At 42.9% G+C, this 26,568-nt stretch overlaps 1 protein-coding gene across 14 annotated transcripts in view; it reads right to left on the bottom strand.

Moving 5' to 3' along the window:
• HDAC4 (histone deacetylase 4) overlaps window positions 1-26,568 on the bottom strand; it is a 252,798-nt gene that overhangs the window by 90,988 nt on the left and 135,242 nt on the right. For 11 of the 14 annotated variants that reach the window (XM_083841239.1, XM_083841246.1, XM_083841240.1 and 8 more), the window contains 3 exons: window positions 14,161-14,311; window positions 9,691-9,811; window positions 3,926-4,047 (listed from right to left, as the gene is read on the bottom strand). In XM_083841239.1, coding sequence (XP_083697365.1) covers window positions 3,926-4,047; window positions 9,691-9,811; window positions 14,161-14,311 — 394 coding nt within the window. The remainder of the gene's footprint in view (window positions 1-3,925; window positions 4,048-9,690; window positions 9,812-14,160; window positions 14,312-26,568) is intronic. The other 3 variants (XM_083841245.1, XM_083841242.1, XM_083841243.1) reach the window with 2 other exon arrangements.

The following is a 26,568-nucleotide window of genomic DNA, read 5'->3' as shown; positions in this document are numbered from 1 at the left end:
AGTCCTCTTCAGGCTTCTATGAATCATGATGATATGTTGGTCATTTCAGCATTCTAACTGAGAGCATATTTTAATAAAACCACTGATCAAACTCTAAAAAGCAGGAAACACCATAACAAACCTTGTTCCTGGGGAGAAAATAAGGCTTCCATATTCTTTGAAAAACAGAACTGAAAATCTGCATTAAAAATAACTTCGGCAACTTCAGCGAAACTGTTGACAAACGACTCTTGAGGTTATCAAGCCAGCTACAAAAGACTCCAGAGGTTCTCCTACAGGGTCCCAGTACACAGCACAGTGAAGCCTCACTAAATGTGGAAGACACCAAACTTGACTTGGGAGCAGAAAAGACCACTTTTATTTTCCCCTCTTGATAGCTGTTGGGAAAATGCATGCACTAGGGGAAGTCTGTATATATATAGTAAAGGAAACTACTGATGGGGAAGTAAAAAATCTTTGTATTAAGTTATTTAAAGCAAAAGGAGAAAACTGAACTGTTCTCAGTTCAGTTAAAAAAGGGAAAGCCCCGAAGAGTTTAGATAGAGGGAACTAAGTAAAATGCATCCCACAGCCAGACTAAGAGCGGGATTCAAGCAATTAGTAACTGTACCAGTCAGCAGCCTCGCAGTACAACAATTTCATGCAGAAACTGAACAGCCAAGAAACTGGAACATAATTTGGTAAAACAAATCCGACAGGGTAAGATTTCAGGGGACAGGATGCATTAGGAACACGTTGCAAGTGTTTACTGCTTCACATGTTGAATGTTTTCAAGCACCCTTAAGGCATTATTCATGCACACATCTACTTTTACACAAGTGAGGGTGGCCAGCTAACCATCTCTCTTACGCAACATTCACACTTGAGCGTTAGACTGGCAAGTTATTGCCAAGTGTGCGCAGAGGGATAAGTATAATCTGTTCCACGTCACAATGCTTTAAACAATCAGACAGTAAAGAAAGGTAGTATTTTTAAAACCCAGTGCAATTACATGTTTATTCTTCCTGAACAATTTCTCAACATGCAGGACATGCTGCCAACTCCAAAAACGCACCGTAGAAGAAATGATCGCTCGAACTGCCTTCCCGCAGCGCCCCGAGTCCCCCCATCCCTAACAATGATGTTGGGTGGATTCCAGTCCTGGTAATCAGAACTGTATTGTGATGGACTCTGTTATTTGAACTGCAAATATTTAATCTAATTTAATAAAATTGGACTACATGATATGGTGGTTTTAAATTACAAACACAAAGCCAGAGTTTTGACTGGTGCCAAAAATCTGAAAAGCTCACTCGTAATAAAGAACTTTATTTAGGATGGGCTCCAGCCTTCCCTGCCTTTTGTTTACACCAGACTGTTCAGGAGTCTTTCTTCTCCAAGCAACTTAACATTCTTGGCAATGGGATTTCTGCAGGATATCTTTGTGCCAGAGACTGAAGTGCTGTTGCATTGAAAGGAAAATAAAAGAAAAAAAAAAATCTCCCCTGAACCTTGCAACCTGAACTTGTACGTATTGCATACCAATCCCCAAAAGATTAATGCCAATGCCCACAAAAAAGAAGCATCAGTGTTCTGGAAAAACAAAATCAGCTAAGTATCTTCCTGTTTTAAAATAACAATGATTTTTAATAATGCTATTAGATACATTTATCATCCTTAATTCACCCTGTCTGACAGGGCTTTTATCAGCCAGAGTCTTGTTCGGAACTCAGTCTGGGAAACAGAAAAGGGGCATGATGTGCAGACACTCTTTCCTTTTTCCTGCAGAAACACACTGTTAGAACATTTGGAGTGAGATGGGCAACCTATGCTCAAACTAAAACTGACAAGGAAGGACCCCTACATTGATGAGAAAGGGAGTTTTTTTGATCAAAGACCTTTTATGCTGTGAGGGTGCTAACGCACATTCCCTGGAAATGGAGTGCCTGGTTTTGAAAGGAATAGAAAGAGAGCTAAAAAGTCCTTAGAATCATGCTGTCCACCGGCCCTATGCAACGGGTACGATGCCAAGGGATGCTTCCTTGTGTGGAAATGTTGTGATTTCCCAGAGGAGACTGAAAGCCTTCAGCAGAGCAGAAGTGAAAGGCAGCAGGGGTTGCTAGCAGCCCAGCAGTTTCTCCTGCCAGGCAGGCATGTATGCAAAGCACATCCTTGTGCTTTGACGGCTTTAGAACTGAAGAAAGTCTCCTTTGAGGGCAGTCCTCCACCAGCGCTCACCCTCCCTATGAAAGGCCAAGTCCTGAAGCCCAGACAGCGTCTCTTCGGCTGTCCCAGGCACTGATGATGCAGCAGCGTCTGCTGCACCTAACATGGTGTTCGGTCTGTCATTATCTAGAAGCAGAGATTAGAGGATGCCCTGTCCTTCAGCAAATCCTGTTTTCTAAGCTCTGCCTTTGGAGTCCTCCAGAAAGGGCTCGCTTTCTTGCCAGCGGTCCCAACTACCCCAGACAAAGGCACAGGGTGTGCACAGGAAGAACAGAAGAACCTCCATCCTGCGAAGGGCTTGCCTATTTTTAATTGATTCTTGTGCAGCTGAAGTGTCTGGCACCTGCCACCCAGCTCACCCTGGTGACAGGGAAGACCATCTACTGCACAGCAGCCAGGAATTCATCCACAGGTCCATCCAGCAGGACAGATGCTACGATCCAGAAAGAGAAGTTCACCAAAAGCTCTTCTAAGGCACAGAACTAGGAGGCAGGAGGCACAGGGCAAGAGTGCAGAGGTTTATTTTTTTCTTGTCAGATGGTAGAAGGAAATAAACCACCTTCACAACAATTTATAGAGATAATGAGAATTGTGTTGAAACATTCACTCTATGTGAAAGACCTGCTCTACTTGTAACTATTAGGAGAAGAAATTGTTGTGAGGAAATGGGGGTGCAGCCAGTTCTTTGGAACTGATAGGGCAGCTAATTTGAGCAAAGGCACCAGAAAACCCATAGGGAGGTTTGGTTAACATTTCATCACCGTTCTTTACTACAAGGATAACACACTTTTTGACTATCAGTGCTCACCCCTGCACGTTTGAAGATCCACAAAGCATACCTGAGAAACACCTAGGCAGCACATGCAGAACATGTGAAGTCAAATTACACCTCTGCTTTCCTCTTAACCCTATTCCATCCTCCAGTGAAAGATTTTTCCTGTTCTGAAGCAACTTCCAACACACAGCACTGTCTGCACCATCCGTGCGAGCAGCAGTGCTCCCCAGATTGGGGTGAGCTCCTCGAAGTTTAGCTGTTCCCCAAAGGAAGCTGCTGACGATCACAAGTTTGCAGGCTTAGAAGCTGAGGCTGTGTTGGCTTAGGCATGTGATATGGAGCTGAGGACCACGGCCAACCAAAACAAACTAGTTTACATAATATATAGCTGAGAAATAACTGACCTGCTTAGCCACCATGCAGAGAAAAACCTAACTGAGAAATAACTGTCTAGGTGTGAAGCAAAACCCTTGCAGGAAGTCCCTACGCTTTGACTGGCAGAAACATTTTTATTTGTTTTAAATATAAACTTGTATATAAAATGCAAATCCCAGAAGAAATGAACTTTTCTTGGTACTTTTCTCACTCAGCAAAACATACTTTGACTTCAGACACGCAGATCTCTGTATTAGTTCTGACTTTGTGAAAACATCTCACAAACTTTGACACACAACGAAGCTGTCTTCTGCATGTAGCTTTGCAAGCCTGCACACCCAAAGCAATCCCAGGCTCCCTCTAACACTGCTCACTCAGTGACAGCTGAAAGGGGGAGAGGGAGAGCAGGGTGGAGTGAGTGCTGCTTAAATAAATCACTCCATGAAATACAGCTTTTTGGTTACATAAGTTTTGTATTTTGTTGTTTTTTTTTTTTTTCCTTTTTTGAAATAAGGGCAACATGTCATAGTAAAGACAGCGGGTAGCGCAGAAAATCAATGTGAGCATTACCTGTTTTTCTGAGTGGGAAGTCATCTTTGGAATCGTACATCCCCAGGACAGGGTGATTGTAGGTGCCGGATACGCCGCTTTGGGGTGGGGAGCTCTGGTCCAGAGAGCTGTGCTGTGTCTTCCTACACAGATGGAAAGAGAAAGAGAAGGGAGAAACTTTACCCAAGTGAAACACAGAGGGAATGAAAGCAGCTTCACCTTCTCTGCTCCACTGTGAACAACAAAAAGGAAAATCTCTTGGTACTAGCTTTCTCATTCTAGGCACTCATGCTAAAAAGAACTAAAAGATCGTCTAAAGTCTAATATACAGAGAGGTAACTAAACGTATGCTTAATTTTCAGCATAAGAATTATCCCATTGAGCAAGGCACAACTCATTAAGGTATTTAACCATAACTTCAAGCATGTACTTGAGCTGGGTTTTGATAAGTTACATCCTTGAAGCTAAGCATGGGTGTCGTTATTCCCCTCAACCACAGCACGAATGAACAATTTCCCTTCACTAAATAAAACCCTGAGAGAAAGCCTAAGGATGAAATAAAACCAAAGGATGAGCACATTAGGGGCCAAATATATAAGCTGGGTAACAGCAGCCATAGGGGGTCTTCTGCCTTGTGCTTCGCTGTATCCTCACCCAAGCACTTTGCAGTGATCAGGCCAAAGTACTCAACACCCTTCCAGATTAACTTGTAGAGGCTGCTAATTTAGAGCTTTGTTTGAGCAGGCTGCTTGCTGGAAGTAAATCACACGCTGTTTGCTAAGGATATTAAATAATGAAAGAGTTTTCTAAACCTCCTACCAGCTTGCTGGCTGCATCTTTCCTACTTAATGACTTGTGTCCAGCTTTGCCATTTCTCAGGAGCTCTTTGAACCCCGATCAGTACAGACTTCTGGAAATTTCCAGACTTTTTATGTTAGCAGATTAGCTACATCAACAGAATAACTGACTTAGCAAGTGATACAGATACAGGTGACAGCCATGCAGCTATCAAACAATTTTACATTTTAAGCTCAAATAAACAGAACTTAAACCCTGTTTTACTTCTTTAAATGATTAAACAATACGGGACAACACCAAGCAAGCACTTCACCAAAAGAAGTGAAGATTTGAAATTCTACATTGTTTAATAATCAGGCATTCTTGGAGACCTTGATTAGAATATTCTGCTATAAAAGGTCCTTTAAGGATCAAAAATGAGCCATTTGAAAATTATACCAATTCATCCAATTCCTTGAACAGTACATTTTGAAAGCTCAAATCAGAGGTAGGCTGTTTGATGAGTATTGTATCAATTCCAATACAAGTTATACCCTTCAAAATATAAGGGACTAAAAAAATACCAGGAAACTGCATCAAGTTTTCTACATGATTGTTACAAAAACCTCTGAAAAGTTTATTCAAATATCTACATCAAGATTCTCATCCCAACAGTTCTTACCAAGCAGTATGATTCACTGTGGTTTCCTAATCCTCCCCCCTTTATATTCCAAACTTCCCTGTAAACACAGGCTAAATAATTTTTGTCCTCACTCTGTTGTATTATAAGTTAGCATTCACACACATCTATGCATGTACTTTTTTACATTCGCACCAATAAATGCCCACATGCATGCACAGTTTAATCATCACCTGAAATCAAAACAGAACCAAACTGAAAAATATTTGAATCCCTCCCGAAAACAGAAGTCGCTTTCTCTGCCCAGATCTGCTCATACCATAGGAAGGCTGCACAGAGAGATGTTTCACAAACAGGAAGCCCAGGCTCTGCAAGCCAAGAGCCCTCAAACCCACCATGTCACACAATGGCATTTCTGCTCTTGCCTATACAAGCAATAGACTTTTCTTTTTTTTCTTCCCAAACCCCCTTTTTTTTAAATCATGACTTAAGCTGAACAATCATGTACATTGAAGCTATTTTCATCACTTTGTTAGGGAATGCGCAGGAACTCAAAGGGCCTGTTTAGATGTGCTTTGGAGTTGCTGAATGACAGATATTTAACTCTGCAAACATGAATACATTATATTGCTCGAGGACTGGGATCCAACACCCTACACTGCTTCGAGCAAAATGCACTGGTCTGCATGCCTGTTCAAGAATTTCAGAGGTCTTGAAAGAGATGAAATTGTATACTAAATCGAGTTTGCAGGCATTCCTGGAAAGTACATACCTTCACGTAACACATTCCCTGTTCTTTGGGCTGTGAGGTCCTTCAAAAACCTACGCACACAGCACAGCATGCGTGACGCTTCAAACACATTCATGCAATGTAAACTGAATATATATTCAAACATATGTATCTGTGCTAGAATGCTTTGTGTACAGAGAATGCCAACATCCATGTACGCTGGAATAATTTAATGTGTAATTATCTCTCTCTGTCTTCTTAACATGCAAATACTCAGCTAAACTCCCTTTCATGATTGTTACTGCGTTGAGTGGCTACTTCCCAAGCGCATTTCTGAAAACTTCCTAGGGAAATAATAGCCCTGCTTGTTAAGCCTGAGGTGCTCTGTCTATGTTCCTGTTAAGCCACTCTTACTTATGTTAAGTATCTTCAAGAGCCAAGCCTCTTGTGAGCGGGGCTGTCCAGCAGATTCAGAATCCACAGGAGGGACAGTCTGACACCGAAATTCAAAAGAACCTCTTCTTTTGTTGCCTATCATTAACATAATCTGAAAATTATAGTCCACAAAGCAATTTTAAACAATTACATATAGACTGGAGCTGCATATATTAAGGAGTCTGCAAAATGGATTGAACAGCATAGAGCTGAAGACTGAGCAAGACCTCTATGAAAGCCTCAAAGAAATAGTATTGAGCATCGCATCTTCCTTTCGTGTAGCAGATCCTTTGGACCACGACCATATTCTGCAAAACCCCTACAACCGGTTGCTTTTCATCTGAAGGGTCTGTGTGTATCAATGTCCTTCCACATTTGTGATTAATTAGAAAATATTCGCTGATTATAAACACTCAACGGCCCTGTACCGGCAACAGCGTTGGGTGAAGTTTAAGGACGTGTGAGATACTGTTGGTAAACGCATCTGCACAGCTCAGTGGACAACCCAAGCCAGGCCCAGCGGGCCGGGGCAACAACACAAACGCTATTTCACATGTGAGCCGAACGTATTTCATGTCAAAGCCATTGACGTAAAATTGCTGTGGTGTTCAATACCCTTAAGAGATCTGTTGTTTTCAAGTAATGCTTTTAAATATTTTTAAAGGAATTCACAAACCTTAATAATACCAAAGGAAGTGCTTAAAAGCAGGCGTGTCATTTAAGAGACTATTTCAGCATCTGTTACCATTTAATTGGTTTGCCTGCTCACAGTAGGAGCATCAAGTCTATCTTCTGCAAGCCTCGTTTGCGTGTGTTAAATCCAAACACCACCCAATTAAATCACATTACAAGTATGTGCGTAAATATCTCTGTAACTGAATTGGTAACCTATGAGATGATATACAAATAAATACTAATACGTAATTAATTTAAAGGCTTTCTCTTTTTTTGTGTGTTCTTTTTTTTTTTTTTAATAGAATGGAAACTAAAATCTTCAGCTTGTCCCTTAACAACTGAAGGGCTGCATTTAAAAACCTTCCACTGCAGTTCCACAGCCTTGCTGCTGCCTGCCCTCCTCAAAGGCTTGGCAAAACGAGCTCACGTCTGCCTGCCTGCAACTTATCACTGAAGCATGCCCTTAGAAAAATTTGTGAGGCCTCTGAGGCTCTTTCTTCCTTCTCCATGCCTTGAGTTAGAAAGCAAAATACTGTTCATCTCCCCACTACAAAACAGATGGAGAGAAGATGAGGGAATGGCAAGCCTGAAAGTAAGAGGATGGCCCCTTGTGCAACAGTGTGTATGCTGTCTCTACATGTTGCACTTCTGGAGCACCACTGGAAAGGGATCTTTATATGAACACACGCCACAATAAACCTTAAAGAATACATCTGTATTCAGAAGGGTCTCAGCATTAGCTTGAAACAAGGTGGGAAAAAGAACGAAACCTGAAACACGACAGCTGAATAACCTCCCGCACCACAGCTGGCCCTGTAACGTGCACGATGCTACAGACTGCTGCTCTTTGATTCCTCTCTGGATGCTTGGAAAAAAAGCAGTTAATTGAAAGTGTGCAAAGTATAAGGAATTCAGACCACTTCCAAATTTATTTTCCCTTTTCTAACAGATTAAATTCATCTATGATGACAATTCTATGTGAGCTTTCTCTAAGGCCAAAAGATCAAAGATTCTGAAGAAAGCATTCATTTACTATCCTTAATTCTTATTTAATATCTTTTTTAGCATTAAAAGTTAGGCATTTTAACCAACTGGGAAAAAAAAAAAAGCAGAGAACACAGGGCCTCACAGGGTCTTCAACTGCTTTTAATAAAATCCCCAAATTTCTTGGTGAGTCTCAATTAAGAACAGTGGAAAATCAGTTATCTTTGAAAAATGATTTATGTTGTCTTGACCGAAATTCAGTTTCTCCTATTTCTTCTAATATCCTTGACACCAACTCAGTGGGACTTTACCTCTGCATAAACTACCAATGTTTCACTACTTTAACCAGTGCCATAACCATACAATTTTGAAGTCTCAGATGAGATTTTCACAGACGTATTAAAATTGCTCAATCTCACCCTGGTGGAATAATGTTAGAATTTTCCTGCCAACTACACTTCAGCATTTCTGTACTGGCTCACAGCTGGGATATCTTTCAAATTTAATTTCAGCTTAGTTTCTTACTTTTGGAAACATCATCTGACTACAAACTCATCATCCCTGTATACATGTTTATTGCTTAAGACTTAAAATACTATCAGATGCTCAACTCGAACACAATTTTCACAGCAAAAGTTTCTTGGCTTTTGTCTTTCAAAATTTCATGAACTTTGTGGCCACTAAAGACAACATCCTAAACACTTTACTTTTTTTTTTTTTTAATATAGATATTTACAATGCCTTAGTAGTGAATGTTTTTTCTAATCATCTCCAATTTTCAGATTTTCTTTTATACAATAAATACGTGAATTTCTGGAACTAAAACTTGTACCTCAATGCCACCTGTAACACCGGTTATATTTGCTGTTTGGTGTATTAGAACTAATCAAAGAAGTCATTGTTTCCACGTCATTATAATATCACCTGCTATCTTCTCACTCCACATAACATTTGGGTTTTCTATAGACCCACAGTTGAAAATTTTCATTATAAAATGTAGATGTCGGGGCAATTATGATTACAGTAGAGATGGAGTGCACCTCATGTTTCCAGCAGTTTACAGAGAACCAAGTAAACAAAACTTCCATCTTTGAGAGGTTAAGATGAGAAGTAAGCATTAAAAACTTTACAAATACAATGCTAGTCCAACTATCTTGAGTTGCAATTCACTAAACATAAAACCTAATTTCCCCATTTTCTTAAAGTTTCGTAACACCTGGATGGACCAAATCCTGGGTAAAAATCTACACAACTTATAAAGGTTGATCTTCACGGTAGAACATGTGTTCGAAAAATCATGGAATAAAAATGACAGCAAAGACCCCTACTCACAAGAATACTCTAACATCACAGAAGGTGTTAAAACTATTCACACTGAAACCCTCCGAAAAATTCATTTTCGTCATGTCAACAGCAAAGTCAAACCCTAATTCTATCATTGTTACAGCTGTTCAGTAAACACGTCAGGTCTATTCCCCGCAATTCCAGCAATTGTGAAAAAGGTGGCACCGGCTGAATCATAAAGATAAGCCCAGTACCACTTACCCATACCAGAAGCGAGGATCACTGGATATGCAGTGGTTGAGATTCCGGTGTGCCAAAGCCTTCTTCTTATTTAAGACAAATTCCTGTAATTTCATCTTGACTTCTGTGCTTGCCACTGCACCTGAAATGTCAAAAACAAAAATAAAAAAGGTTATTTAATGAATTGACTTTGGACAAAAGCTGAAACAAATAAAAATTTGCATACTTCAAAAATTAAAATTTCTAAAAGGATTCAGGATGAGATCTTTGATTTTCAGCCCAATAGAACTTTTATTTCAAAGAGAAGAACAAAGTGCCTCCAGTAAGGAGCTCCTTTTTCCCCCCCTCTGGCTTTGCATATAATCAGAACTTATGTTTGAAAATGAAGATTTAATCAGAGATTTATCATTTTTTTCTAAAAGATTTCTGAAGAGGATTTTTACACTTGCATAGAAGTACACTTAGAATAAAGCACTTGTACTAGGTATTCCAGCTTTCTTTTAATCAAAGGTATTTAAGAAAAGGTCTTGCGTACACTCAAGTTTTTAAATGTCACATCTGCAAGCAGAAGGGGAATGAAACGAATGTCTCATATGTAGATTTTGTCTTGAAAAATCTTGTAAATAAGGACCTCTTTGTTCAAAAGTATCTGTGTACAATAAGACCTACATAATATTCCAATTCATTTACAAGTGTGCAATCTATTTCTTCAAATAGAAAATCTAACATTTAAAGAAAAAAGTCAGTAATTTTGTAGTGTAGAGTTAAAATGTCAACTGTGTAATTTCTAATCATTATTTCCTCCACAATAGAGACCAGTCTGTTTTACTGTGATGATGGATTAAAATTATCATTCAGTTGACAGAACAGATTTGCAGGCAGAGTTCCTGATGGAGTAATGCATAGAAAGTTTGGCAAGGAGAACATGTGGAAAATGATGGTTCATCTATACCACAGGGTAAACCAAGAATTCCAAAGGAAAATATCTGGGCTACAAGAAAATGAAAAGGCCAGGAAAACCGTCTGCTCTTCTGGGAGTAGAAAACTCAAAATACGACAGGGTGATCTTTTGTCTCCTGGATCCTGCTCAACAATGTGGTGCCATTTGACAGACTAGGGAAACATTTTTTTTATATCTCCACAAGAGAAGTAAACTGCAATAATTCTATAAAGCAGTGCCTGAAGATGTAATATTGCTCAACCACTGAAGCAGAGTTGAAAAGCTTGAAAAATTGCTTTTTTGGAGCCCCACATTTCTCACTAGTTCTACAAAACGTAGGTTTGGCATGCACCCCAGCAGGAAGTTCAACTGAGGAGCTGGAGATAAAATCATATAAGTGTAGCGAGCCACATGGCTAGACCAGAATAGGTGACAAATTCATGCATAAAGGCCTTATCTCTCCAAAAAGTGTCATCTCTGATCTATTAACATTTTAAAAATAATCAAACATGGCTTGGTTCTATTGGTTTTGGATAAATCTGCCATTATTTAGAAGATTTGAAGCCAAGCATTTTTGGATCCTGAGGTTTGCAAAAGCTTCCCTGGCACGTCTTCCTCCTTAACTAGAAGCTGAAGAGCCCCACATATGCTTAACAGGATAAAAACACGTAGGCCTTCTCTTTCCTGGGCAATATTGGAGCCATGGACAAAGCTATCATGCGAGAAGATCTGACCATTACTCAGCTCTTGACCCTTGAGAATTGAAAGATTAAATATAAATATATATATATATATATAATTCCCTTTTAACATATTATATATGCAGTGATATGATACAGGCAGAAGTACTCTGCAATACCCAGTGAAGACATTAAAGAGGAGGAAGCCGAAGGCAAAAAGGCACAATCTGGCCCATACATGACGTTATTTTATACACTGTGCAGGGGTATAGGCAAGGAGAGCAAGAGCACAAGCCAGACATGCAAAGCTCATATGTATGGAAAGTATCTTGCTTCCACAGGCAGGAAGCAAGACATTGAACCCTAGGAGAACTGAGAGACCGTGGCAGAGAAAAAGAAGGACGAGGGAAGGAACTGGTGAACAAGAACTGGCTGGGGCAGCAGCTGCCCATGGTGTGGAGAACCAAGCTGCGAAGCAAGCACTTACGCTTCAGAGGGCCCAAGCGTTTGAGAGGAGCAGGGAGCAAAGAGCAGATCAAGTGATAAGGACTGCAAACAGGAGAGAGCCCCGATGAGCAAAGTACTACAGACAGGATGGGTCTAAATCAAGAGATTGAGAGGCAAAGGATTGAGCCAGGCTACAACCAGAGGGGAAAACCAAAAACAAAACAACAACAACAAAAAACAGGTTATATCCTGTCCCAGAATTGAACTACAACTGAATATGGGATAAGGCAGGGGCAGTGGGAAGAGAATACAGGAGGTCTGAAGCAGGACCAAGCTCCTGCAAGGAGAAGGAGGTTGCACAATGCAAGAACAGAGGAGCAGAACAAATGGAAATTAATGAGAGAAAGCCCTTAATGATAGTGTGGGCTGATCATAGCCAGCCAGCCTGTAGGAGAAAGCCTAAAACAAGCCACAGTCAAAGGCTGCCTGAGCAGCAAGGGGTTGAATGGTCCATGCCCAGAAGGAGGGAGATGGGAAGACAGATTAGGCCTGTCTGGAAACACTGATGCACAAGACTGGTTCTAGGTTGAATTGTAGCAGTGGAAAGACAGGACAACCATCTATCATTCCTTCCCCTGCACAAAAAGCACCTTTAGTTTCATGTGGGTTTTCCTTCTTTTGTTAGAGACATGCTTTTGATCAAAAGCTTTATGATAGCAGATTTCGGTTCACAAGGGATGGGGTAAGGATCCCGAGATGAGAAAGCAAGCATCTGGTATTATGTTAATCTAACCCTATTTGAGCATTGCCTTCTAGAAGGTACAAAGCAATCTATTTTTCTCTTACAGTGATGGGGGAAGGATGGAAAATAAACTATATTCTTCATCTATTACACACTCCTCACTTCAGATTTGGACAATTTTAACTGTTACGCTTAGCAAAACTTTCTGATGTGAGAAAAATAAGTATTCTTAAGAGCTTAGCTGCTATAATGATTATACACTATAGTACTTCTTAAATAAAAGTATTTTAAAAATAAAACTGTAGCCATGGGAACAGGATCTTCAACTTAGCATCCCCAAGTTCTGTTCTTCCCTCTACACCTATGTTTCATCCAAAAGGTGCTTCAGATGCCTTTGTCATTTTACAGAGACCCGGGCATTTTTGTTTATTGTAAATTATCTTAAGGAGAATAGACAGATATCAGCCATAGAAAACATCAATACAAAATCAACAGTTGATGAGAATGGCGGGGTGAAGTGGACGTGCTTATAGCTCTCACCCAGTTCAAACTCACTGCCTTTATTTTGGAAAACAACAGAAAGCAACCAGAGGACAATGGGAAGAATCGCTTGTGGCAGCCAGCTGCACACTGAAGTAGCCAACCTACACTGTCATCACCTTTACTCACTCCTGAAAGTCACACTGCTTCTTTTAAGGAAATTCTGACCCTTTGCTTTCTCTCCCAATACTTAGAAGAAACAAACAAAACCCAATACAAATGCACGCACGTGCTGGGGCTTCTATGAACCGCTTTGCTAAGATATTGGGGTAGGTCTGCACGTTCCCTCATCTGAGTGCAGCTTCAACAGCTTGTCCTTGCAAGATGCATACACAGGCAGTGGGGAATTCAACCTTATGAAAAAAATTTCAGCCTCCTACACCCCAGCCCCTTCCTGCTAGAAAAGTTGTTCTTGGAGCTTTATCTTGTCGCTGGTCCCCAGACAGTACCTCATCTCCTGGTACCATTTAGCCCTCTATGCTGCTTCCATTACAGGCTTCCTTGTGTCATTTGGAATGAAGACCTAACGAGTTGATAGTACAACTTTGCAAGGTATTTTTCCTTCCATTCACTTCTAAAAGAAAACGGAACAAGCAACCAAAGTGTCTTTGATAAGGAGATTTGTGAGGCAATAATCATTTTACTGAATCTCGTCAAGTACATAATAGCACATGGGAAAGCCAACCACAATCTGTACCTCATGAAAGAAGTACTTTCTGAATGAGAACACTTTAAAGCTAAAAACTGAGAACTCGCCTACATCCTAAAAGAGTGAAATTAAGAAAAGTAAAGAAAAAGAAAAGCAGTGTGCATCTGGTGTATTTTATGGTTTTAATATTCTGCCTCCATTAGGAATGCTGCCAAAAATACTTCAGAAAATGTTAAATCAAATAAAGAGATGATACGCTTCCTTTTGAAAAACGCTAAAACGGCATTTAGTAAGACAAAAATGAAGATAAAGCATAGAAATAAATTTCTCTTTTACCCTCAGTACCTCCTAACCGTTTACATAAGCTCCTGTGCAGCCAAGCCCTGTAGAAAGGCTATCAGGAAGGCTTCTTCAGCTTTATAATGCTGCATTATGGCTTCCATTCATTTACTCTACCTGTCATCACCAAAACAAGCGAGCTTCTGCTACTTACTCTCTTTTCCTTTCTCTTTGTTTTTCAGCTGTTGAAGTTTTTGCTCTCGGTGCTGCTTCTCCAGCTCCTGCTCCTGTCGGTGCTGCTCCAACTTTCTCTGGTGCTCCAGCAGCTCCTGCTGATGCTTCATTGCCAGCATCTCCTGCTGCTGCTGTGGAGAATGGACAAGGGAAAAGGAAAAAATTAACAAAGTCAGACTAATAGAAGGTAAGACAGAAGTCACCATCAGTTGACAACGATGCTGCTTAGGTCACAGAAACAGGAAACATGGCATTTTTGTCGTGCAGAGGCTCTGCGTGTTGTGTAGCCTGATTTCTGGTTCACTTAATGCTGTCCTGCATCGCTGCCCTGCTGAAACCTGGCACACGTGGATCCTTCCCCACCCCACCACAAAATACTGCAAGTCCACCTTGGCTCAGCTTTTCTGCCTGCTATTTCAGCTGGACGTTTGCTTTCTCTTTATTGAGTGTTTTAACCAAAACCCCCGTTACATCTTAACTACGCATACTCTCTGAAGGAACATCACTGAGCTCAGCGGTCATGCACTTGAACCAAAATATGCCATCACCAACGCCGGCTTTGCAAGACCAGTTCAGTTCCCTTGTGCGCATGCTTTTCTGAATAAGCCTTTAATTATAAGACTTTGCACACTGGTTTCTCCAAAGGTCCTTCTCTCTCTCGATGTATGCAGAAGCGTTCCCACAAACTGGGACAACTCTCTCAGTGCATCGTTTTAACTTCATCAAACGCCGGTCACTTCCCGTCTGCTGCGCGAACCTCACACCCCGAGCTAAAGGCAAAAGGACCGGCTTCCTTGTGGGCATGATACCACCCACTTCTGAGCTTATAAATAAGAGAATTGCTTCTTTAGAGAAGAATCTTTCAATAGTCTCTCAAGGAAGGATTCATCCCAGCCCTCTCAACTTGCACACATCCATGGGAAGAACCGAGAGCCAGGCTGCCTAATTAAGGACAGGATTTGCAAAGCTTTCATCAGATGGGGTGTCCAAGAGTCGAAGCACCAAAGTCTGCTTTACCACAGTGTTTTTTTCTACAAGGCCTTCACAGAGCAAACGGTCAACAAGATGGGTAACTTGTATCTGGCACTCACAGATACTTTTTTTTTAATTTTTAACTAAGAGGAAATAAGAATGATTAGGAAAAGTCAGGTTTCGGTGCATACATTCATATAAAACATATTGAAGGACGTAGCACTTGGTGAGGAGGGAACGATGAGAGGCAGTTATGAGGCTTGAGAAGAGGTGCCAGCTGCACTTTTAATGTGCTTTCTCCCCCAGGTTTGCCAGTTGACCCTCCGAGCCCGCAATTAGCTTCACCCTGCCATCTAAGCCTCTCGACCACTGCCCCTGTCCACCCCCTCAGCCCCGCCTTGGGTCTCCAAATCCAGACACACCTGGTGGATGTGTGTGTGGGGGTGCTCCTCAGCCTGAAGCATCCTCGGTGGGCCTAGGGGTGTTCTCCTGAGGGGTCAGAGGCAGCAGGTCAACCCACAGGGCCCCCTGCCAGTGCTGAGAAGACCCCCACGCTTTGACAGCCAGCCAGGAGCAAGCAGGCCTGCAGAGAAGCAGGTGATGAGCAGCAAACCTCAGCACCTCGCAGCTTGGCGAGGTGCAAATGGATCTCCATGGGGCTTGCAAAAAACGCTTCCCCCAGCGCAGGGCTTCCCCGGTGAAAAACCTCGAGTTCCACTGAAAATCGCTTTTTTCTTAAGAATTCCCTTATCCTAAGAAAGGTCACTATTATTCCTTTCCCACTTCCCAGTTTTGTTTGCACCCTCTCCAGCAAGACGCAAGCCTAGTCCAGCTCTCCGGGCTGCTCCGATTCCCCTCACATCCCTCTGGACACAGGAGCACACTGGCTGCCCGGCGCGGGCGTCCCGCTCGCGTTACGCTCGCCCGCACTCTTTATGTTGGCAGCTTATAAATTAGCAGATTGATTTTAAGCTGGCAGTGTTAACCTTCAAAACCTTTAATGCTGCATATGCTCCAGCCATCGATGAGACTTCTCCAAGCCTGGGCTTAATGGGGGTCTGTGCTCCGATGCCACCCACTGCTCGAGGCTCACGAAATCCTGGAGGTGGAAAGGGACCGGGCCAGGCCAAGGCTATTAAGGCAGGGAACCTGCTCCCCACAGGCATGTCTCACTCCATCCTTCTTCAAGCCCTGACAACATATGTGCGTGTGTATGCAAGACTTCCACCCCACAAACACTGATTTTTTCCTTCTCCTTTTTTCAGATTTTCTATTTATGCTTCTGACAGCAATTTCTCATTTTAATCTGTGGTATTGTACATTTGTACTATCAAAGTTTCAGCCGCGGCTATGCTGTACATAAAATTATGCAATTCTATATAAAGATGCAAAAAAATAATGTAAGTGGCACTCTACAATCTGCCTGGCTATCTGCTGGAAACCCTGATCGAGGAGTCCCTGCTGCTGCTGGCTCCAAGCAGGCAGACTGTTGTACAACACCGAACCCAAGCTAGCAGAATTTGCAGTGCTTGCACCTATGCTTCCCTTCCTAATTCTATTGAATTTTATGTAAACAACATAAAAATCAGACTCTAAAAACCTACAAAAGTAAATAACCCAACACACACACACCAAGAAAAAAAAAACCAAAACACAGAGAAAAACAGTTATTTTTGTTTTGTAATTAAGCAGCAGCTTCCACTAACACATCTCCATTTGGAGAAAGACTATCTTTTCAGACTTCCAACAAGTCCACCACATGGTGGGCTTTTATAACCTAGCCATAGAAAGTATGCAAATGAACAATATTTAATGCACAATATGTTAAAACAGGTTTTGTTATTTTTATGAAATCAGGAGCCTTTTCTCTCCATCTGCAGTCTCCTAAGCTTCGCATGCTATGCTTCCTGCAATGGTTTACATACATTATGATGCTTTAGAAGGAACTGTGCTTTCATTGACATCTGTAGTGAAATGTAAATGAAAAAAACAATTTGTATCTGGGTGGCTTATAGAAATTTCATTAGACATGTATTGTTTCGGCCAATTTTGACCCCAGTTTCTACAAAGACTCTTCTTGATATAGTTTTCAAACCTTTTCAAAACTGAAAAACAAAAATAAAAAATTAAGCAACCTCCCCAGTTGTACCAACGAAGCCTAAAATTTGTTGTTGTCTGTTGAAGCCTCAGAAAACGACTAAAGAAAACCCACTGCGGGGCTCCGTCTGAACTGTGATGTTTTCTCACAGCATAAATATTTCTCCACAATTACGGCTGAAAACAAACTACCCAGACGCTATTGACAGGAAATATAGGGTGTGCCGGCGCTGGCGATGCTGCCGCACAGCCCGCGCTCGGGCTTCACACCCACTCCGAGGACCGTGGATAAGGATTTGTGATGCTAACCCAAGGTGAGGCTCGTGTTGCTCATCCGTGCTGATGCTGTTATCCGTGTTGTTATATTAAAGCCATGGGGAACAGAACCATCACACTAAATCACAGTGTGTTTCGGGGCAAAAAAAAGCCCTTCTCAGCTTTAAAACCCTAAGCTTTAAGAACTCTCTTGATGCTAGACTGTGCCCCAATCTTCCTTTTATATTCTGAGGGTTTGCAATTTAATTTTCTGATTTTAAAAAAATGGCTCTGTCTGCTGTTGCTTTGCGAAAAAGACCCGTAACCAGCAAGGGAACCCACTAAGGACTGACTAAACAGGAGAAACAGGAAATCTGATAACAAAAAGCTGCCCTATGCACAAAATAAACTGAAACTTCTGAAAAATATGAGCTTCTCTGTTTCAGTTAAAGCAATCAAGGCAAATTTTAACAGGTAGCAAACATTCAGAGCTGCGTGTGGTTAACTGCAGAGCAGCTTCGTCCCCCCTCCCGCACCCCACACTCAGCTTCTTTGACAAGATAATGCCCACACGTTCTGGGCTCGGCCTGGCCTTTAACCTTCACTTGATTATCTCAGTGGAAAAACAGCCTACAGATGTCTAAAGGCAAAATGCTTCAGAGCTGCATTTCAGCGGGACACAAGCTCCCACGCTCGGGTCTTTTGGAAATTGCCTGAGTTAGGAAATTATAAGCATCTCTTGAGCTGCAATTCACGGCATACCAAGAGACGCTTAGGTGGCTCTGATAAGGATTATTAATTACTGCGCGTAATCTTGCTCACACGCCACATAGTGCATTGGGTCTCTCTCGCTGGCAAATGAATCAATGCCGACGCCGCAACGCTTGTGTGTTAATTGCGCGCAGTTGAAGTGGTGTGTTTTGCTGAACTGTAATGAAATTTAAATATTTGTGAAATACAAAGTGATATGCCAAGGGAAAGCCCTTGCATTCAGACTAATTCAACTATCAGTTTGAGGAGTATGCCGTGTGACAAATACGCACGCTGCATTAGTGAGTGCAGCTAGGAACATCTGAATAAGGTGCTTTTGCCAAACTAAATATTTGTAAATATTTATAACTATGGGGATTCCTGCATATGTTTAATGTCACTGCTTCCACTATTTATGAAAACTGCACAAATGTTCAACTGTACCTGTAGTTAGTGTTTCTGGTGCTCCTTTAACATATATTAATATTAATAAATGTAATAGGGAAAATGTAGAGCATGTCCAGCTATTTATCAATTTTCAGCCAGCTGTAAGGACTCAGCAGTGCAGTGGATTTTGCCATCACATTCCTCAATTGTCTTCAGTTCTCAAGCACGTCTACCTGGAACACACACTAACACCTTATCAGTAAGCACATTGTAAACTTTCCCTGCACAAAGAAACCTCTTTTTAAGCTATCTGGAGCTAAAACAGTTTCTTTAGTCATCACAACAGAGGTGGCAAGGTAGTGCTCTGAAAAATTCCAGCAGCCTCAGCCCAGAAGAAAGCCACGTGCCCTCCTGGGAAGCGCGTGGTGCTGACAACAAAAATCCTATTTAGCGGAAAGAACGAGGACGTATTTCATGAAGACGTGTTGCATTAGGGCTTGCATAACCACTCCTCGATTTGCTAGATGAGCAGGAAGAATTCAGATCCTTCCTGCATCCCTGTATCTTTTAGACACCACCTTATTCTTTCCTCAGAAGCCAGACACTGCTCTCTGCCCACACTCTTATTCCTTCCCATACAACAGCCATTTTAAAGGTGCTTCTGTCGTTTACTTCACACACCGTGGTAAAACTGATTAAAATCTGCAGAGCAGGAGAGGTTTTGAAGCTTCAGCTATGGCTCCTAGGTATTTATAATAGATATTTTGAATGCTTTACCTTACTGCAATTAGTGGAAGGCAGCGTAAAACTATCTGTACTCAGACAGCTCACCCTTACTCATGAAGCTGAAGATAATCACACATGTAAGCATGGGTGAGCAACAGCTGCCTTTCTGACTGCTGATAAAACTTTGCTGTGATCCAAAGCAGCTTAGTGCTGTGTCCACCTCCTAACCTGGATCTCAACCTAAGCCTGAGTTCGCCTACGGAAGGTGCCACAGCACGCTTCAGCAGGGTGGGACATCACCGCAGGCAATAGCTTCAGAAAAGTCATAAGGATGTACAAGTGAAGTACTGGCTTCAAACGTGACAACGTAATGCTGGACAATACCAAGAACACCCCACTTCTTTTCAGCACCTGCTGAACGTGCAGCCTTAAAGGCTGAAGCTTCAGAAAATCGTCCTCTCACCTCGCAGAGGGTGAGGCTGGGGTTTTGGTGCAAAGAGTGCTTTTAAGATAAATCATTCCCATTAAGCTTTTGGCAAATTTCTGCTGCTTGGGGGGAGGTTAATTCATATATCTGAAAGGCTTTGGAACTCAGATTCTGTAACACTGAAGGAAAATTGTAAGCGATAATCAAGAAAGAACTAGCTGAAACATGCACACATCAAATCACCCCACAAAGAATCATAGCATATTGGTGGACAGAAAGTTTTGATACGTTTCTGGGAGAACCTCTGTTGTTTTGGGTTGTTTTAGAGCAATTTCAATGCTAGCCATTCTTTTGGCTGGGTTCTCTGCTTCGTGTCTTCTCCATCCTGTTTACTGAAGTCTCAGGCTCTTGCTTCAATTTCAGGATTCTCTCTCTTGGCTTCATCGCTGTGGGTTTTAATTCCAAGGGCACAGCTAGTCAGGCTGCACAGAAGATATCTTCTGGAGTACCGGAGACAAGTCAAAATTAATAGGTTGTACTGGGAGAGGAGGGGGAAGCGTTGTGGTTTTCAGCAGAAGCCAAGTAGCAAGGGCTCCTAGACGCAAAAATTTGAAAGCATAGCTTGGAACAAATGTCTATCACCTATTTTCTTGGACATATCAACAACTGAACGTATATTCAGCATGCCCCATTCCAGCTATCAGACGGGCTGACGGCAGGCAGTCCCGTGCCAGAATTCCCCGCAGCCAGCCTCTCCTCACTACGCAAGAAAACAATCCTTCCCTGCTGACAGCTTCCTGGGCAAGAGACGGATCTTGGGTAGACATATCCAACTGAGACTGTCTGGTGTTCACGTTTATGAGGCTCAAATGTCTTCAGGAAAGGGAATGATGGCTAAGTTTCCTGATTGCCAGCTCTAGGTGAAAAGATCTCACATTATTAATTTGACAGTTCATATGTGCATATATACTTTTGTATCTCCATTTCTTCCACATCCTATTACTACTCACGTCTCCTAAAAGGCTGAAGGTTTGTACAGCAGCTTCACCCCTCTAAATTCTGAATATCTGGAAAGCTTGTCCTGAGAATGCATCTGTTTGTGCCTTTTGCTCCCTGACTGCCACTTCAGCCTAGTTTTTACACTTTCCAGAAGCAGAGCACCTTACAGCCTAGAAAGCAGTGAGCTACATCGGTAGTACCTAACATGTTCAGTTCCTTCTCCCATTATTCTCTCTAAAGGTGGGGGCAGACAGACAACTCCTTTGCATTCATTCCACTGCATTTTAGATGTTGATTTTTGAAGGTGAAGGTAAATCCGTACACCTTGCACCAGGAGTCGGGAACACGCAAGTCTGACCACGATGAAAATAGGAAGCCTTCATAAATCAGAGCTGTACAATTGTCCTGAATAAGCAGGAGCCCCAGATGATTAAGGCTACGTGAGATTTTAACGTGCCAGAAGCGATCAGACCTCAGTCCTCAGAAAAACTGTTCTGTCTTCTCAAAACTGCTTCAGGGTGCAGGGAGTGGGGGAGCAGGAATGGAAATGTTACACTAAAATCACCATCAGGAACACACATGCTGGGCAAAGATCCTGTCATGGGAGAAGCTACAGTAGCCACTGTTGGACGTCGGTTATTTCCAAGGACGAAATATGAATGAAGAAAAGGAGAAGCATAGCTGCATCTACTGATCCACCATTCCTGGTCACCCACGTGAAGGAACAGGAACAGAGCGACTGAACTGGTGAGCTGGCAGGCATAAGAGGAGGGGAAGGGAAACCTCAGCTCCAACAACTGCAAAGCCCTGCACAAAGGGAGACGAGACAGGGAGGTACCTTACATCCCACCCGCTGTGAGCTGAGAAGTACCTGAACAAAAAGACTGGTGGGCAGCAAGAGCTGCTTTCAGTTGCTTCTTTGATAATATGCCTTCCAAAGAGGAAAAATAAGGCCTTAAGAGCGGATCAAGGACCAACTGCAATATGCTAATTCTGAGCAGCTTATCCTCCAGGGAAGGGCAGGGAAAAAACAGGGCGGTGGAGCAGACTACGAAGCCATTTTCTTTGCTAGCAATCTGAAACGAGGCAGTGATAGGCCAAGCTCCTGCTGCACCTGAAGGAAGGCTGCAGACTCAAAATGAATGGTCAACCTCATTTGATGCTCACGCAAGCACAGCAGAAGCATCACGTTTAAAGGTAACATGCCACCAACTTAAATACCAAACATTTATCATCTTCACACACCATCCCCAGTTAAACAGGAAACATAAACACGGAGATTAAGCCCACAACATTGTTCATACTGTGTGTAGACAAGTGAGGTTATTCACAGTATGATTTACATTTTAAGTGCAACTTCATCCTCCCATACACCAGCTGAATTTTGTCAAGAGACCATATACAGTAACAGGAATTCTCAGTTTATGAATGTTAATTTAATCAGTGATGGTGTATATTAACAGGTCACCATTCCTGACATATTAGCAGGATTCACTTGGGTATTTCTTTACTCCTGCCTTGATTATCTGTGTTTTCTCTTAGAATATTTCCAATCTATTTTTATCTAGTTCAAAAAATAAGATAAAGTTGAAGTAGAAAATGTAAGTGTGAACTGCAAATACTCGTTTTTTTTTTCCCTGCTGTTTGTTTCAAAATCCTAAATTCAATAGAAACCATAAGGTCTTTAGCTTTAAAAATAAAAGTATCAGTGTGCCTCACGCTATACCAGGAGGCAAACGCATACTATAAAGGGTAAAAGAACACAAACTTAAGCACTTCAAAAGTTGTTTGGACTCCACTGAAAAAAACAAACATGCTATCAAGTAAGCAAGATCCTCTGTCTATTTGTTAGCCAGTGAACTCTGCCATTTCTGCCGCTTACGTCAGACAGTCAGCCTTCAGAATACCCAGGAGTCAGCCCAACTTATGTCCAACTTCAGCAGATTAAGTAACAAGAAAATACATCATACGAAGTCTTTTCTGGGCAAGGGGCTTCAGCAAAGACACTTGGAGCAGCTGAGCTCACAGGGCAACAGACTTCTCATCTCCCGCTGCTGCCAAGCCTGAAGACAAGACCCTGTGTTCTGCTGGAAAGCTGGGAACCCCCAGATGAAGGACAGGGGTAATGGTGCAAGGACCACAAGGCTCACCGGACCGGCCAATTCCATGGACACCGGTGCAGGGTTTCACAGGAGGAAAGCCACCGAGTCCACCGGCTGTACTGAGATCTGCAATTTCAATTTTGACCGAAGTTTTTGGTATGCATCTTGTAAAGCTGGGAAAATCTGGAGTTCTCATTCTGCTCCTTCAACCCAGCAAACGGTGGTCCATCTTATGAGAAGCCAAAAGAAAATATTTCTTTTACCATTTAAAGGAAATCCTTTAAGTAGGCCTGTAGGGACGATTGCAGACAACTTTCCTGGCTGAGCAATCCAGCTTCAGTCCAGAAACCACCAATGCTTCTTATGAAGAAGCCCAAATTCTGCTGCATGACTTTGTATTTAACTGAGATACGGGGCTTACAAGCATCCATGCTGCTATGTGCATTTGCTGACATTTATCCACACCTCTGCACGCAGATCTGCCCTCTCCGTTCCCGGAAAAGATCTTGACTTTGAGCATGAGGAAAGTCACCCCCAGCCTTCAAAGACAGCAAATGCTCTGATCTTGCAAAGCTTTCCCCAGGGCTATTTCCATCAGAAGTTAAGTTTTGCAGGATCCAGGTCTAAGTCTTTCAGGCCATGGAGTCAGCTACGTGCACCAGAAAAACAAGAGAAGGTCACTGACAAGAGGAAGCCATCTAGAAATAGCAAGAGAGCTCTGTGCAATGAATTCAAGTAGTAACAAGGCACAAAATGTTCAGTCTGTTTTTACCACTGACTGTACCCAGCTGCAGTTCTCTAAGATGAATAACCCTGTCATGTCAGAACACAGAGGCAGACACCTGGTATCTCCGGGCTTTTTAAGTTTCTCTTGAAAGCGATGCAAACCGCCAGGAACGGGCGCTCTGCAGAACAGAGTCACGAAGCTGAGCCGAGGGAGTCTGGCTGCAGCGGGGCAGGACGGGCGGAGAGAATGGGCTCAGCGGCAGGCGGCGGGGCACGGGGGTGTTAAATCCAGGCTTGCACTTCCAGAGCACAACGTGAGCGGCAGAACAGAGGGCAAGGGGCAGCAGCGAGGCAGGACAAGCCTCTTATGCAGCCCCATCCAGGCTCCAAGGTGCTGCGTTCAGCATCCCCGGCCCAGGGGCACGGGGAAGGAGCCATCCGCACAGCTGCGAGGCGGAAGCAGATGACACCAACCGTGTCAGCAGGTTTCTAACACGCAGATTTTTTCCCATTAAGATAGCAAGAAACAATGCAGTTCAGAGAGGCCACCAAGAAGGGACTCTGGGCGCTATATTCCGCACTGAAAGCAGCCACGCTAAAAGCTAACGTGACCTGCGGCCAGGCAGCGCTCCTGCGAGCAAACCAACCACTGCAAGGGCAGGTGTCTCCAAATGAGAGCAAAGAGCAGTTTCTTACTATAGCATCAACACGACACACACAAAAGCAGTCTTCCATTTTATTTCCGTGTTATTTACAGCATTGCAAAATCTGCCCAGAAGATTTCCTGCAAGACCTCAAACGAAAATAAGGGATGGCCAGAGTTTCATCCCGGATCTCTGAAAAATTAGCTTAGGTACTAACAGCTTAGATACGTTACCTCCCCTCAATCAGCCCAAAAGCTGTGCTGATGAAAAACATGTCAATTGAAAACAGCAAAAACAAAACCATCTCCTCATGCTTTATCTGAATGTTGCTATATATAAAGCCAATGTCTGAAAACATTCCACATATTTTTATTTACTGGCATAAAGCCACTAAGCAGCATAAGCATACTGTTTAACGTAGGAATTTTCTCTGTTAACAAAAAGAAAACAACTTCAGCATCACTCCTCAATGAGCACTGCTACAGAGCTCCCTCCTCTGCGCAACGCTGCTGCTGCTCAGACGCGAACCATGCCTCCTCTGACCATCCTATGTACGTTGCACAAGCGGTATGGCACTCTGCTACCGATGCACACAAATATTCTTCTCTCGGACCAATGGAAAAAAAAGAGGAATAGCATCGCATGACAGAATTAGCATCTTTGCATGCCTCTGGGTTAAGATTTCAGGCCCGCAAGGAGCTGCGAGGCTTAGCTGCTCTCCTGTTGCTGTCCCATCGCCACCAGGACACTTCTGGTGCCTGCTGTCATGTGTTAATGCTGACGTGCGTCAGCATCCTGAATAAGTTTCCGGCTTCAGCTATAAAACAGCCAGAGCTCCTATGAGCCCTGCTCCGAACTCGGGCAGCGCAGAGGCAGTGGGATTAACCGCATTACCCACCGGGCACATCACTGCTCTGCTGAGCTCACAGCGCCCGAGGTGCCTCTAGCACTGCCAAAGTGCGTATCCTACCCCTCTTCAATCACCTCCCTCCAGCCGTTGACCAGAAGGCAAATGGAAAAGCTTTTGGTAACTTCCAGCTGATCTTGGCCGGGAATCAGTGACTCACAAAGGAAAAAATTCACTGCCGATTCCTTCGCAATCAAAGGTCAAGCAGAGCTCACGCTGGAACCTGCAGAGAGGCTTTCCACAGTCTCACCGGCAACGGCCCGGGCGCCAGGCTCCTTATTCCATCCTTGTTTTTGTTTAGGAAGGCAGATTTGAAGGCTATAAATATTGTTGCACATCTGGCGAGGCACGCCTCAGTGGAAAATCTGTTTCACTGAAGGTAAGCGCCTGCGCTGGAGACGAGCACTTGTCTATCTGCAGCCAGCCCGCAGCAGCCTCCGGTACACAACAGCCTCGGCTTCCTCTCTCGCTCTGCTTTCAGATGTCAAGTCTCAGCAATTTGCAAAGCTGTGCTGTAGTTGTGAAAGACAGTTTTCTGTATTTCCATATGGTGTGAAGTCTTCATAAGGCTCAGCTTATTTTCCCTAAACATGTCAGAGTTTTCGCATTGCTCCCCGCGCGCGATGATCCTGCTCCCTCGACGTGCCGAGCTCTAACTACGTCCAGTCGGCTTTCCTTCCACAAATATCATTTCGCTCCCAGCCTGCTTCTCCAGATTGCATGATCTTCCAGGATTTGCCACCTTCACATGGAGACCATTTCTTCCAAAAACACAATTTCTGCTCAAATGCAAGCAGCTGATAATTTTCTGTGAGAGCAAGGACTGACGGGGGGGACGAGGGAAGGGATGACACGCGCAGCCAGAAGGACGGCGACCACCTGCCTGCTCCTCGTGCACTGGATCAGACGATTAAAACCGGGCTGCTGGAATAAACCCAAGTGCTGGAAAATACCAAAACTTCAGATTTCAATAGGAAAAAGTTACCTACCGGAACAGAAAAACAAAAAGACATGCCAGCATTTTTTTCAAGCCAAAATTCATTTACTTAAAAAAGAACCTAAAATGTTTCTTATAGCACTGCTTTGTTTGGGGAGGGGTGGGAGGGAGAGATTCCCCCACCCCCCTAGCCCCCATCTGAGTCAGAACAGTTTCTCTGTTCACACCAGCAGCATAGTAAAAAAAGAAAAAAAAAACACAAAACGTGATTACTGTTGTACTAGCTAAGGGTTTAACACTTAAAACCAGAAAGTGCTTTAACATCTTCACAGTGCTGTGTGCTGTAAGTTAGCAATGCCAGCTGTACTTACGTCTGTCCCAAACCCAGAATCTTCCTCCTTTGGGCACAAGAGCTGCTTAAGAAGTGCATCAAAACCATTTTTACCTTCACCCATACGC

Source organism: Anser anser (genome assembly GCF_964211835.1).
Source record: "Anser anser genome assembly, chromosome: 6".
Lineage (NCBI taxonomy): Eukaryota > Metazoa > Chordata > Aves > Anseriformes > Anatidae > Anser > Anser anser.
The sequence above is the reverse complement of the archived record's forward strand: the minus strand, read 5'-3'. Positions and strand labels throughout refer to the sequence as shown.